At 40.8% G+C, this 14,051-nt stretch overlaps 1 protein-coding gene across 1 annotated transcript; it reads left to right on the forward strand.

Annotated features, from left to right (window-relative positions):
* The first annotated feature begins 1,549 nt into the window (after nucleotides 1-1,549).
* npy7r (neuropeptide Y receptor Y7) lies at nucleotides 1,550-12,974 on the forward strand. Its single transcript, XM_023838837.2, has 2 exons — nucleotides 1,550-1,789; nucleotides 10,381-12,974. Exon 2 carries the CDS (start codon nucleotides 10,412-10,414, stop codon nucleotides 11,549-11,551), a length of 1,140 nt encoding a protein of 379 aa, XP_023694605.1. The 5' UTR covers nucleotides 1,550-1,789; nucleotides 10,381-10,411; the 3' UTR covers nucleotides 11,552-12,974.
* Nucleotides 12,975-14,051: the final 1,077 nt, after the last annotated feature.

Genomic DNA, 14,051 nt, shown 5'->3' on the forward strand with positions numbered 1-14,051 from the left:
TACATTTTGTACAACAATTAAATATTTTTGGTATTGATGACATGACTGTGGATGAATGCAGTCTCCATGTTGATGGTTCTAGTGTTTTTTTAGTGTGACCACACTGTGGCAGAGAGATGCAGAGGAGCAGAGCAGAGGCTGTGGAATGAGTCTAAATGACGCCACGAAATGCGCTTTCTCTTGGTAATGCTGAGGGTTTGTTTTATCTGTGTTATGCGCCGAAAACGCTTTGCAGGGATGAGTGACTGATACGCCCTGTCACTCCTATTGGACATGTGTGCCGCAGAGCTCTTCTTTCCTTTCATTAAATGCCCGAGTGATCTGACACGGACGCCTGGAGGAGTTATCGCTCCGGAGGAGAGTTCATGCATGAGCTCTGATGCAGCGCTAACCCTCCCAGATTGTAAGACATCAAAGAAGGGATATCCATTGCTTTCGTAGGGAACGTAATGGGGTGAAGTGAACGATCATGGTTAGACTTAGCATTTAGAATCTTTAGTGATGAATCATAGCTTTTTGTGGGATTCTGATTGGCATAGAACGATGCTGGTGCAGCAAATGATGAATGGATGATTATGTCCAGGCATGTTCTGGGAAGGAATACATAATTCCAATGAAACGTCCTTAACAATCGAAGGAAACCTGCTGCACAATGGAGCAGTGAACAGCCCAACAGGTGAAGAACCACCCAAGATGTAGAGTAGCTCAGGTGTAATGTGGGTGATCACTGTGACCCCATCATGGCTCGAACCCAGAGCATTCTGGTTATAAATATTACCCTACATACAACCAAGTCTGACAGAACCTCAATCTGGGCCACCCATCCATCGTGCCAGGTCTTCTGGCCCATGAGACCAGTCCTAAAACTGCTGGAAACAGGGAACGAGGGGGACTTGGGCTGCTGACTGGATGGACAGCCTCCAGTTGAAGTGAAGCAGAAGGCAGAATCCAATGCAGAGGACTGGTAAACAGGAACAGGGGAATCTAAAAGGGAAAATGCAAATAAAATCCGGGAGGCACCTAAAACCCCTGAAAGACAGAACACCAGCTATGGAATGCTGGCCACTTGGAGTCGTGGGCTCTAACTGAGCTCTCAGCCCAGATTAGGCTCCGGGGAACCAGGGGCAAGTGTGACAGACCCACTGGCATGGATGTGAGCTTGCGTGTCACAGTAAAGTTCACATATTTTGGTGAATTAACATATGACATTTTTTTTTTTTTTTGGCAAATGTATTTTCATTATTAATATAATTAGATTGCAATACAATTAGATTTCTTTCTTTGATTTTTTTGTTTTTATATTATTATTATTATTATTATTAATAATAATAATAATATCGGCGTAGTTTATTATAGTCATGAATCATAATAAGACTTATTTTCAATTAGCATTGACTGGCAAAGAAAAAGTTTTTTTATTGCTGATATTTAGAGTGGGCGGGGACGATGCTGAGTTGTGCATTTAAAGGTGATAGGTCGTATATTTATATACGATACACGCTGTCTGATAGCGTGGTTTGAGCGGACAGTATGCAGGCAACAACAAAAAGCCAGTTGTGCGTTTTATCCCAAAGGATTTTTTCCAAATCGAAGCGCTGGAAGTCGCAATGCATCTATCTGATATCGTCCGTTAAATATAACGGGTTGTAGCATTTGCCTAGTGGGTTCCGTCGCCGCTGCACCACTCGTTCATTAGGAAGTGCGGCGCTACATCTAATTGAAGATGCGGGCTGCTGAATTATTTACTTAGATTTTCATTTACGAAGAAATCTCGGCCAGGACGAAAAAGGTGAGTGCGATGATTAAAACTTGAAAACAAACACTGAATACGATTGACGTCGGGTTTTCATTGCAGCCACCCCGTGGCATGTTACTTAACTCATTGATCTTTCATCTTAGTATTGAGTACGGTGGCACTATATATGCCCTGGCTGTGTGAGTGCAGCTTTGCACAAAGGAGTCGGCATTATGAGATTATGATATGGGCCAGAGATCATGGTTTGCCTGGATGAATACTTAACAAAAGCGTTTCGGTAAGTTTTAAATAACCCCAGTGCTCTCTAAAACTATCGCATTATTATTAAGTCAAAGAAGCAACAGGATTCCGTTTCGCGTACTCAGATTGCCCATTACAGGTATAATCTCATCTGAATAAAGTAATTAATTATGAATTTGAAGCGATACCAGTTTTCAGTTTAAACTGTAGTGTTTCGCAATATAGGCTAATCATAATTGTCAAACTTTATATTAATAAGATTTTTACATAGTGTTTAAATGAAGCTCATTATGCGGGCGATGCACCAGTAGCTGTCCTTGGTACTATTCATTCGTTGCGCTGAAAATAGCAAAGCGGAACTTTCCAAAAGCATTTATGGCTGTGATTGTGATATTATGTATAGGCCTAATCGAAAGTGTTTAATAGTATGCTTCGCGATCACTGTTTAAATTTGTACTCTATTTTCGATTTATTTGATAAAAAAAATATCAGCATACGTCGGTTGTATATCACCGACTTGCAATCTTACCTTGATTACACGATAACATCAATAATAACTTGTAATCTTATGATCGTGAATATTTTACTAATTCTACTTATATTGGATTATCTTGCTAATAATAACAACACGATAAAATAACAACGGAATAAAGCTCTTAAAACGACTCTGCAAAAACGCACAGAGAAGGATTGTCTTTCTTCAGCTCATTTAAAAATGTCAAATCTATACTGCCCGTTCTTGCATTATTCAATTTCCTTATAGGCATTTGGAATATATGAGAAGTCATAATATACAGGAGATTAGAGACACACCTTCGGCATTTTAAAATATAATCCCTGAAGTGTGAGCTATGGAGACCAACACAATAAAAACCCCTTAGGGAACAACACTATTTTTTTTGTTATGTTTCACTGCTCTTTTAAATGAGAAAAAACATGACGTGCATTTTGTAAATACTTAAAGAAAACCATTAAGCAAAGGTTAATGTGTGCTTAAATGTAAGTCGAGAGACATTTTCTCTATTGCCCTTAAAATTTGACCATAGGAGTATCCAGACAATGGCAGCTGTGTTTGGTAGCAGTTACAGCTGTGGCTTTCTCTGTAACTGTCTACCCACGTTGGATCACTACTCATCCAGCATATTTACACATCATTCTCTTGGTCCTTGGGGGTCGTTTATGGATTGTGGCTTTCAAGCTCTCTTACCGATTCTCCGTGGGGCTCCAGTCAGCACTGCTGCATTTTGGCCTGACCTCAAGAACTCGCCCTTCATGTTCTTGTTGTGAAGCCAGTCCAGTGTGGCTTTGGCTTTGTGAGTAAAAGAAACCCTCCGTGCGTCGACCGGTCAAACTCCTGAATTGAATCCGGCTGAGAATGTCACAAAAGGCAGACACATAAAGCGGGAAAACTTATTTAATTCGGCCAAAGACTGGGGCGAAAAATTACCTCTCAAAGGAACAATAAAGCAACGAAGCCAACATCACAATGGAACCACATAAGGACAAGAGAGGGAACGTCTTGGGTCTTTGGAAAAATCGTACCGCTGTTGTCTACGTGGACCTGGGAAAAAAATGCATTGTGTGTAAAACTGCCAGAAAGCTAATCTAAAAAACCTGCAGCTGTAACCGATATGAAAGTTACAACCAGTTTGTAATTTGCGAAAAGTCCAGCCACTTTTGCAAAGCCCTGTGGGTAAATGAGATGAACATAGCCATGTTATGTTTGAAGAGTTCCCTCAGTTATGATATTACAAACCTGTCTGATTGTTTTGCTCCTTTGCTTACCATAGAGAGTTTCTGTCTTCAGGGATATTGGGCAAATTTCTTTACTTTCAGCAGCGTTTCCTCTTGAATATCTGTTGCAAATATCAAATGAATGTAATGCAAAGGAATGTGATGTTACTTCTCAGCCTCCATCTGATGGGGGGGTTGGCCTGTGGCAATCAGCAGCCAGTCTGGGCTTATTCAGACTCCACCTACTCCTGCATTCATTGTAATTTTTGTCACTGTGCTCTGGCAGTTTTCATTGTGAATTGTGTCGCATGTCCCTGTAGCATCCCACTTGAGTGGAATAGTGTTTGATAGTGTCATTCTGTCCTGAGGCTCTCTCTCTCTGTTATTGTCTCTCCCATTTACCCTCCCTCACAGTCTCTTCCCCAGACACCCAACGCCTCCAAGAAAAATGTCACACAAAGTGGGTCCGCTTTGATCAAGTGAGGGGACCCACAAACGGCCTACATTCACTATGTGTGTGCAGAAAGGTGTGACGTCAACTCTGCTTGTCACCTTGTCCATTTCAGAGGGACACAAAACTTATCAGTAATGCAAATTAAATAAAAAAAAATTTGAATTTGAATTAACTTTTATTAGACCACAGGGTAAACAGAGTACAGACTTGTGCTAATTCTGCAGGAATTTAGCGAAACGTGTTGATGCATCGCGCCTGAAATGTGATTGTAATTGTCAAACGTCTGCTTTTAGACTTCAGGAATGAAAAGATTTAAGTGTTCTTGTAGGCTTATCACATAGGGACATTCATGAATAATAAAAGCATTTTCATTATGTTTGTACCATAATTGAGTGCTTAAGGAACATTTTAAGTTAACAACTTAACTTTACATAAAAAAGTGCAAATGGCATAATCGCATATTGAAATAACTCTTAGTTTGAAGAGGCAAACATTAGCACCATCGTCAGGCCCGTAAAGGGAGTATTCCTAGTTATCTAACATAGATTGAACCCATTATTACAGATTCCAAGGAGCAGTCATATGTTACTTCCAAATTTCTCACTTATATTTCACTGCTGGAATGCAAATCTTGTAAAAATGACTGTGAGTTAGGAGTGAGCTGTGAATGTACAATCACCTGATTAAATGTTATGGAAGACAGCACAACCATTATTTTCATTTATCATTCTATATTGACGTGTGCATGCCACCAGATGTGAATACTGCCATAAGCCACCAAACTGGTTCCGCAAAAAGGCATTCTTGCAAAAATGCACCATGCTGTGAAGTGTGGGATTTGAAGTATTGTGGCTTTCTGGGGCTATTTTTCCATATTGCTTTTTTGCAACTTTGAGAAACTCTCTCCTCCTTTTTTAATATCTAAAAATTAGTTGCAGTCATGCAGCAGTTTGAAGAAATGTCTCTGAGAACGATACAAGAATAGAGGAGAGGCTGAGTGTATGTGATTCAGGTGTAATTATGTTAAACACTGGCATTTACAAAAGAGATAATCAGGGCAGGTGTTATTAATGACAAAAATGAGGAGCATTTCAAATTTCTTCATCAGATCTGGTCTGCCTTCACTCTACATTTAACCAGGGGGTGTTTGAATTTTTATCTACTAGCCGACTGAATTTACAAGCTCGGATTAAATGGAGCACAATCTAGATTTCCTGTCAGTCAAGTGGTCTTGGGATCAGTTACAACATTTTAATCCCTAGTTCTCTGATGAATCTCCGAAGGAGGTGACTGCATTTACTCAAGTAATTTCCATCTTCTATGTAATAACCGTGAACAGTTCAAGCAGAACATTTTATCTGGCTGAAAAATTTGATAACATGTTCTTTTATGAATTGATACACTTCTCACAGAGAAGTGCAATGTCAGGGAAAGGGATTTACAGTATTTAATTCTAGAATTCTAGGGTTAAGTTCTCAGGTCAGTCCCACTTTCCTGCTTTTTAAACAAAATGCAACATAAGTGAAGGACTTGGTCTTGCAGTTGCTGTCTGTCTCTTGTCTTCGGCATGTAATTATGCAGAGATCAGAGGAAAGGCTGAACTGCTGTTCCCTCCATTGTTTACCTTCACGCAGTCCTGCTTGGCTTTGATACCTCGGCTTAATCTTCCTCGACTCTAACCATTGTTACGACAGCCCCTGTTATCCCTCATTGCTGGGTATAAACTGGATATCTTCAGGCCTTTATTGTTCATACTGTGTTTCTCTATACACCTTGTATCAGGAATGCATTGTTCCATTCTGTACTATTATGCGTGACGGTATAATAGCCGAAATGGGGGGGGGGGGCAGTTGTTTATATCATACAAAGACCTGTTTCAAAGTATTCACCAGTGTCTATGACCCCCTTTAAATGAAAATACAAGCGACAATTTGACATTTCTTGTAAGCCTTTTTAAAGTCGGTTATCGCTATAGTGAGTGATTCGTTCAAGGCGCATACTATAAATAAATTTGACTAGTGAGTACATTGAGGGCTTTTTACATGACGAAATAATAATAGAAAAGTGTGTCAGAGCCGTTGACTGAACTTTGTACCTTGTATGACTGTGTTGTTCAAAATGTCATTGTATGTGTATGTTTGCGCTAGGTAATTACGACTGAAGTCAGGTCTGATTTGAGCTGGATGAGCTGAAACATTCTACAGGCTCACACACACACACACACACACACACACACACACACACACACACAACCTGCTGGCTGCTACAAGCCTTGATAAAAATGACAGCAGAGTCGCTTATTTCCAGATTTGGGAAATGAGATGGGAAATAATTAAGAACAATTAGCAAAATGAAACAACCTGAGGTGAAAGGAAAGATGCAGAGCCTGAGTTTTTATGAACAGCCTGTTCTTGTCATGAAAAACAAAGAGAGTAAATAACAGTTGCTTTCATGCAAATGTCAATATGGCTATAAAATCCATTTCACTGGCTCTCTGAGAAATGCACAAAACACTGAACAAAGTCATTATTTCAGAGGGATTGGGGAAAAGCAATGTGCAGATTGCTGTCTGTCCTCTGATCTGCCCTCATATTGTATTTCCATAAAAAGAAACCTATATTTTCTCTGATTTGAAAGAGCATATCTTATTTGTAAGGAATTGTGTCAATAGGATGTGCTTCAGAACTCTGCTTCTGGGGGGAAAAAAACTCAGAAACCTCATTATTTTGCACCTGACAAATGCATTGCCATGAGGCTAAGAAATCATCAGCAAAGTTTTCCTTTCATGTCAGAATGTTGGCAGTTCGACAAAGGCATCGTAATGGGTGACATGCTAAATGTTCATTATTGAGACACAGGCACATATACAAGACATATTTGTAGCTAGCAGAGGGACACGCCTCAGCCAATGCAGCCAGGAGTCCGCTGGCTGGACAGGCACCTCAGGCGGAGAGGATGCCGGCCATGTTCACAATGGGATGCAAAATTGGTGTAACTTAATCCTGCTGCCAGTCATATGTCAGGCGTTTGCGGTAGGAGGGAGCACTGGTCCTGAAAGAGGCTTTAGACCAAACAGCTGGTTTTGCCAATTTCTGTTAATACCTGGGGCGCTGTTCTGTGCCTGATAGGATTAAAAATTGCAGCTTTGCTGTTCATGGAATCAATGTAAGAGGAGTGGAGGCCGGGTTTAGATCATCTGAGAAATATGTAATGCTGCATAATCATAAACAGGCTTATTTCATTTATGCACTATATAGCCAAAAGTATGTGGACATCAGCTCGCCCAACATCTCGGTACAAAACCAAAGGGTATTAATATGAAGTTAGTCAGTTCATTGTTGCTTTAATAGCTTCTACTTCTCTGGCAAAGCTTTCCATCAGGATGTTGAAACATTGCTGGTGGGATTTACTGCCTTTCAGGTTGGGTATTGATGTTAGGTAATCAGGTCCCTTTCTCTGAGCTTGTGTGGCCGACCACTTCATGACTGAACTAGTTCCCAGATGTTTAGATCTAAAGTATCATTTCAGTTATGTTTGACCAGGACGTCTCAGCAGGGCAGAAATGTGGAGAACTGACTTGTTAGAAAGATGGCGTCCTGTGATGGTGCCAAGTGGAGAGTCACTAGCCTCTCCTGTACACCAACCACCATTCTGCTGGTAATGTTTTTTTGCAGGAGATTACGTAGCACTCTGCTTAATTATACATCTGTGTCAGCAGTGGGTGTGGATTAAACAGCAAATTCCTCTGATTAATTGAGATATCTATCAGGGTTGGGGCCATTCCGGAATGCATTCATGAATTCCAATCCAAATCAGCAAGGGAACTGGAGTCTCTCTGAATTCCTACAATTCTGTTCCAAATAGTTTTTTTTCTCACAATCCCAACTCCAGTTCCATTTCCTGATCTGGATTGGAACTGATGAATGCATTCTGGAATGGCCTCAACCCTGATGTACTCATACTCTTTGCCTTGTAGTGTAGATATTCCCCATGTTCCCCATGTTCATATACTGAAGCAGTTGTGATGCTTATCACTGTAATATGATTTCAGGTCACCAGTTCAGCTCCCTTTAAATTTTCAGGTACCTTTGCTTAGCTTGTAACCTGCTGTGAACCTTCAACCTGTACTGTTAGTATCAAGGGGTCATCTTATTAACTGAAAAGCTTGCTCATTAACATTATCAGGGTTTTTGATGGAGGAAATTATCAAGCTAATTCTGCTTTAGAACGACAGAGGTGCATGTCATCAGCTGAACATTCTGTTGTCTTTATCAGTGGGAAAAAGCCAATAGCATGTGGCTGTTACGGAGGTGAAGCATGGGGCAGGCAGAAAAAGAAGGGGACTGGAGACTGAAGGATGGGGACTGGAGGGCGATGGCCTCTGTTGCCCCTGGCCGATTGAAAGAGAGTTGGGTTCAGGTCCCTGGCCTGTGGCCTCCTCGTCACCCTCCTGTCCCCATCCTTCAGTCACCTTCTTTTTCTGCCTGCCCCATGCTTCACCTCCGTAACAGAATGACCAACTCAGGAACTGAATTAAGGCAGGAACATAAATACACAAACCGAACCAAGTAACGATGCAGGAGGAGTGAGGCATGAAACAATTAACCAATCAACACAGGAACAGAACAGAACAATCAACAAGGACTGGCAAAATGGGCAATAGGTGAAACTAATAATTAAATCAAGGATCTCAGAAACTAGGGAACAGAATCCAAGCACTAGGTAAATAACAAAGACCGGTAAAACACAACCAAGAGCACAAAGCAAAAAATCAAAACAAAATGTAAGCCACCAAACACAGGAACTAGAAAACTGATACAAATGAAACACTAGGGAACAAAATCTACAAAACACAAAAAACAGATGTGGGTGAACTCAAACACACAACTGAGGGGTTTACAGGTACACGCTTAGCCTATAGAGACATGTAGCAGTCTGGGGTGCTGAAGAAACACACTAAGGACTTGATCAACGGGGAGGACAGGATAGCCAGCGACATCTGCTGGCCAAAAGGGGAGGAGACATGATAGGCAGGGACAGGCAGGTTTAGACCCCGACAGTGGCTCAGTGGGCTGGTTCAAGCCTGGCCTTTCCATGTCTGTGGGTCCTTGAGCGAGACCCTTAACCCCCAACTCCCGGGTGGCTGCCCTTCATGGCCAACTTGCTCTCACCTGCAGAGAGCTGGTTGAAGGTGGTATAAAGAGATTTTTCTCATGAGGTTCAATGATAGTATCAATTATTGTTATTATTAATGGTTTTACTCAAGTCAAAATGCATACACGCTCTGAAATGTAAGCTACACATGACAGAAATCATGTTTGCCTTTGTAGCTACTACTCCGCCCACATGTCATCTGACTACAGGGCCGGCCCGCCCTATAGGCGATCGCCTTGGGCACCATTTGATTTTGGGGCGCAAAAGACAGAGTGAAAAAAATCAGACGAAATACCTCTGGTTACATTCCGCGACATTACAATTATTTACACTAGTTTTAACATTTCACTACTTTTCTTGTGAAACAGATGAGCGCTAGCTGGGTAGCCAGATTTCCTGTGCTACTGAAATGTGAAAAAACCCAGGGCTGGCCGTGTCTGACTCTGATAGGAATGGTCATGTGTGAGAGTTCAAAGAAAATTGCTTGGAGATCTCAGTGGTTTTCAGTGTAAAGTTTTACTTCAGCTCTGTTGAGTGTTTCTTTTATGTTTTGTGTGCCTTTCGGTCAGCTTTATGTTTTCTAATGAAGTCCTTTGTTTATAAAAATGCTGAGAAAAAACATGACTCTTCAGATGTAGCTCACATATTCAGTGAAGCGTCCTTCAGCTCCTAGCCTTAATTACTTCATTTTGTGAATTCTGTACTAATAGTACCACAGGCACATTTGTAATAGTTGTTGTTCTGCTTAAATGCAAACTAGATCAATAATAATAATATCAAATAGAAGATAAGAAAAGCCTTTGAAGAAGATGGGAGTTTTTAACTAAACCAGCACTTGTTGTTTGATACATGCACATCATTTAAGTAAAATAGCAGTGCAGTTATTAAACCTAAATAAACCTATTTTATTAAAAAAGTTAAAAACAATCAAATGCAATAATCTTCCCATTTAAGTAAAGCTTGGAAGTATAATTTGTGTATTGGGTATAAGTATATGTAGAACAAATTTCATCTGTTGATTTTTTTTTTCCACCTGATTCAGAAACTTGGGCTAATCCTGGTCACATTTTGCCATGGTAACAATGGGCCGTTTAGACCCATCTAACAACACAGAGGGGGCGATGCCTGCCAGAAGGGACTACACCTACAGGGACCAGGAGAGTCTGGGTAATGACGACATGGACATCCATAGACCAGGCTTCACGACGGACATCACCAAGAACTTCAGCGTCCAGATCGCCCTCATTGCGGCGTACTCCCTCATCATCCTGCTGGGGCTTCTTGGAAACTCCTTGGTTATCTACATGATCATCCGTTACAGGAACATGCGCACAGTCACCAACTTCTTCATTGCCAACCTGGCCCTGGCTGACCTAATGGTGGACAGTCTCTGCCTGCCCTTCACCCTGGTCTACACTTTACTAGACGAATGGAAGTTTGGCGCCATTCTCTGTCACCTGGTACCTTACTCTCAGGCCCTCAGCGTCCACGTCTCCATCCTCACGCTCACCATCATCGCCCTGGAACGTCATCGCTGCATCGTCTTCCACCTGGACCAGCGGCTCTCCCGACCTGCCAGCTTCGGCATCATCACCCTGACCTGGGTGGTGGCGGCCGTTCTGGCAGCCCCGCTGGCTATTTTCCGGGAGTACCGCTACGTGGAGATCGCCCCCATCGATTTGCGCATTGCCGTCTGCTCTGAGAAATGGCCCAATGGCACCAACCGGGATGGCATCATCTACAGCTTCTCCATGCTACTCCTGCAGTACGTGCTACCTCTGGGCATCATAAGCTACGCCTACACGCGCATTTGGCTCAAGCTCAAGAACCACGTGAGCCCCTGTAACCGGAGTGACACCCTCCAGCGACGTAAAAACACCACCAAGATGCTTGCCCTGGTCGTGGTGGTCTTTGCCGTCTGCTGGCTGCCCTTCCACATCTTCCAGCTGGCCAGTGATCTGGACCTGGTCCTCAAGTTTAAAGAATACAAGCTCCTCTATACCCTTTTCCACATAATTGCCATGTGCTCCACCTTCACCAACCCCCTCCTATACGGCTGGATGAACAAGAACTACAGAAATGGCTTCCTGATGTTTTTCCGCTGTGAGCACAAACCCGAGACCATTCGCCCCGAGGGCTCCTTCAAGACACGGTCTCAACGGGCTTTGGCCCAGTGCAGACAGACTGGTGAGCACCCCCCAGCTGCCGTGTGATGTAAATGCCAACAGCTTACCTGGGTGCATAAAACTAAATATGTGTACCCATCGTTGATGATGTTTGTAAGTTGCCATCATTATGTGACTTCAGATGCTACATCCAATCCTGTACAGCAACTAACAATGTACTTAAGATTTTCATTTTTGATTTCTATGGGTACTACTAACTCATGGCAACATAACTGTATAGCTTTAACTCCTAGAACGAGGCACAAATAAACTAGGAACCTGTTTGCCTTTTTTTCTCCATTTTTTGTTTCCAAATTAGACATGCCATTAAAATATATTAATATATTGCATTTAATAATTTACATAAGATGTATTTTTGAATTTGCAGTATGTTGAAAAAAATGCGATCTTCAATTCTGTGCCTTCTTCTTCCTCAGATGCTCTAAATACCTCTACTTTTAATCATTAATGGAATGCTATTTTTTTTTTGTTAGAAAACAGGTTAGATAACACATCAGAAATAAGAAACGGTATTTTTACATAAGGATTAGAAGAATAACATTTTTTTAAATTGTCATCCCTTGCATACAGCTGCAGCATCTAAATCTCTTCTTCCCTGAAGGGCTGCTGTCTATGGTTAAAATGAGGATTTGATGATTGACCAAATTTTTTTAATAGTTGCTATATCCTGTGGAAAAAATGTCTAATGAGCGCATTAGACGTGAAAGACATTTTGCATTAAATGGATGTATTTTTGGGGGGCGTTCTGGGTGGTGTGGTGGCTCAGTGACTTTCACTGTTGCCTCTTTCTCCAGGGTTGTGGGTTCAGATCCCTTCTTTGGGTGTTTCTGGAAGCTGCTTGCTTGTTCTTTCTGTTTCACGCCGGCATTTCTCCATCGTTACATGCAGTACTGTCTCTGATTTGCTTATTGTGTGTGACTGCATTAGCCCTGGGTTGGCATCCCGTCTGGCACGTAGCCCAGCATTGTGCCCTATGCTGCTTGGCATAGGATTCAGACCCCAGGCCGGGTAAGTAACCGGAGTATGGATGAGTCATGGACATTACTGCAAAAAAGTCAAGAATGCGTAATTATAATTATTCTTGCAAATGTATCATTTTTTTCCACTGGGGATCAATAAAAAAAACATTTTATCTTCCATAAGTGATCATTTTTAAAGTAAATTAAGCAGATTTATTTTAAAAAGTGTGTTGAATTAAAATTTGTACTTGCAATGAATTTGTGTTTAATTGTTTTAGTTCATTTGAGATATGAAGAGCCCCTGAAATATTCTTACGAATGTACATGTTTCTGGGTAATTTTCTGTTTAGAGTAACTTTTCATTGCATCGGTTTATGTATAGTATTTCTGGTGTGTTTTTTTTTTCTCTGTAAATCACAAAACAATCCAGTAGTAGATATGTATTGTTGTACTGTAACACTTTATTATGTAAATGAATGTAAAACAGTAAATGGTACATTTCAAAGAACCATGTTACATATGTATGTATATATAATTGTCCTTTATGTCTCTCTTAAAAAATCAATATTGAATTTAGAGTTTTTTGTAGGACTTGATGTAAATTGTGAAAAATAAAAAAATCTTAACAGCAACAAAAGGGAATTATAGTTGTTAGAGGTGGTGGGGTACTCATACGTGTAACATACTCATACGTGTAACATACTCATTCATGTGACAGTTAATGTTACTGCCATAAATCCTCTTCAATGAATCACATCACGTAGGAGCAGAGGTGGAGCCTTTCAAAGCTCCATGACAAGTAATTTTTATGTGATCTGTGGTGCACTGGCAGTATTTCACCAATATTTACGGGCGGTATGCAATACGGCAGAAGCACAATTGCTGCATTATTCATTGTGCTGAAACTCTATGTCTTATCTACTGGGCAGACGGCCAGGTGTGAGTGTATCTCTAGGGCAAAAGATTATTCTTGGCAATACTATTGTCCACTCAGATTTTGTTTGAGAACATATAAAATACATCTATATAAAGTGAATATAGATAATAACTTTTGCTTTGTCCTGGGACATCCATAAACTCTAAGAGATTCAAGCAAAAAGTGAAGGATACATTATGTATAAAATTGCAGGCTTACCAGGAATTGCGAAAAAAATGTGATCACATGCATTTAATCCACAGAAAACTGTAATGCATGTGTCCACTGTACTCAAATGAGTTTATACAGTATTTTTAAATGTCATCTAAAACTTCACCATATGGCTTTACAGTGCATCACATCATGTTCACTATATTCAGATCAACATGACTATTTGCAACAGTGTGAGTGACACTCATTCGTAAGACTTTTTTATAACACTAATTTTATGCCAGACACATGACATATTGGGAAAAGCTTACTGCATTTTAATGCATTTTCTTTTCTTTGCTGTAGCCCTGAAAAGATTAAGTGGTTAGAAGATGGGACATGAGCCAAAATAAGGACAAGTAACAACATCAATCATTATATTTAATGTACAGTTTTAACAATTTTCTGAACACAGTATCCACTGCATTTCAATTAAATAAAA

Source organism: Paramormyrops kingsleyae, chromosome 10 (assembly GCF_048594095.1).
Source record: "Paramormyrops kingsleyae isolate MSU_618 chromosome 10, PKINGS_0.4, whole genome shotgun sequence".
Taxonomy (NCBI): Eukaryota; Metazoa; Chordata; class Actinopteri; order Osteoglossiformes; family Mormyridae; genus Paramormyrops; species Paramormyrops kingsleyae.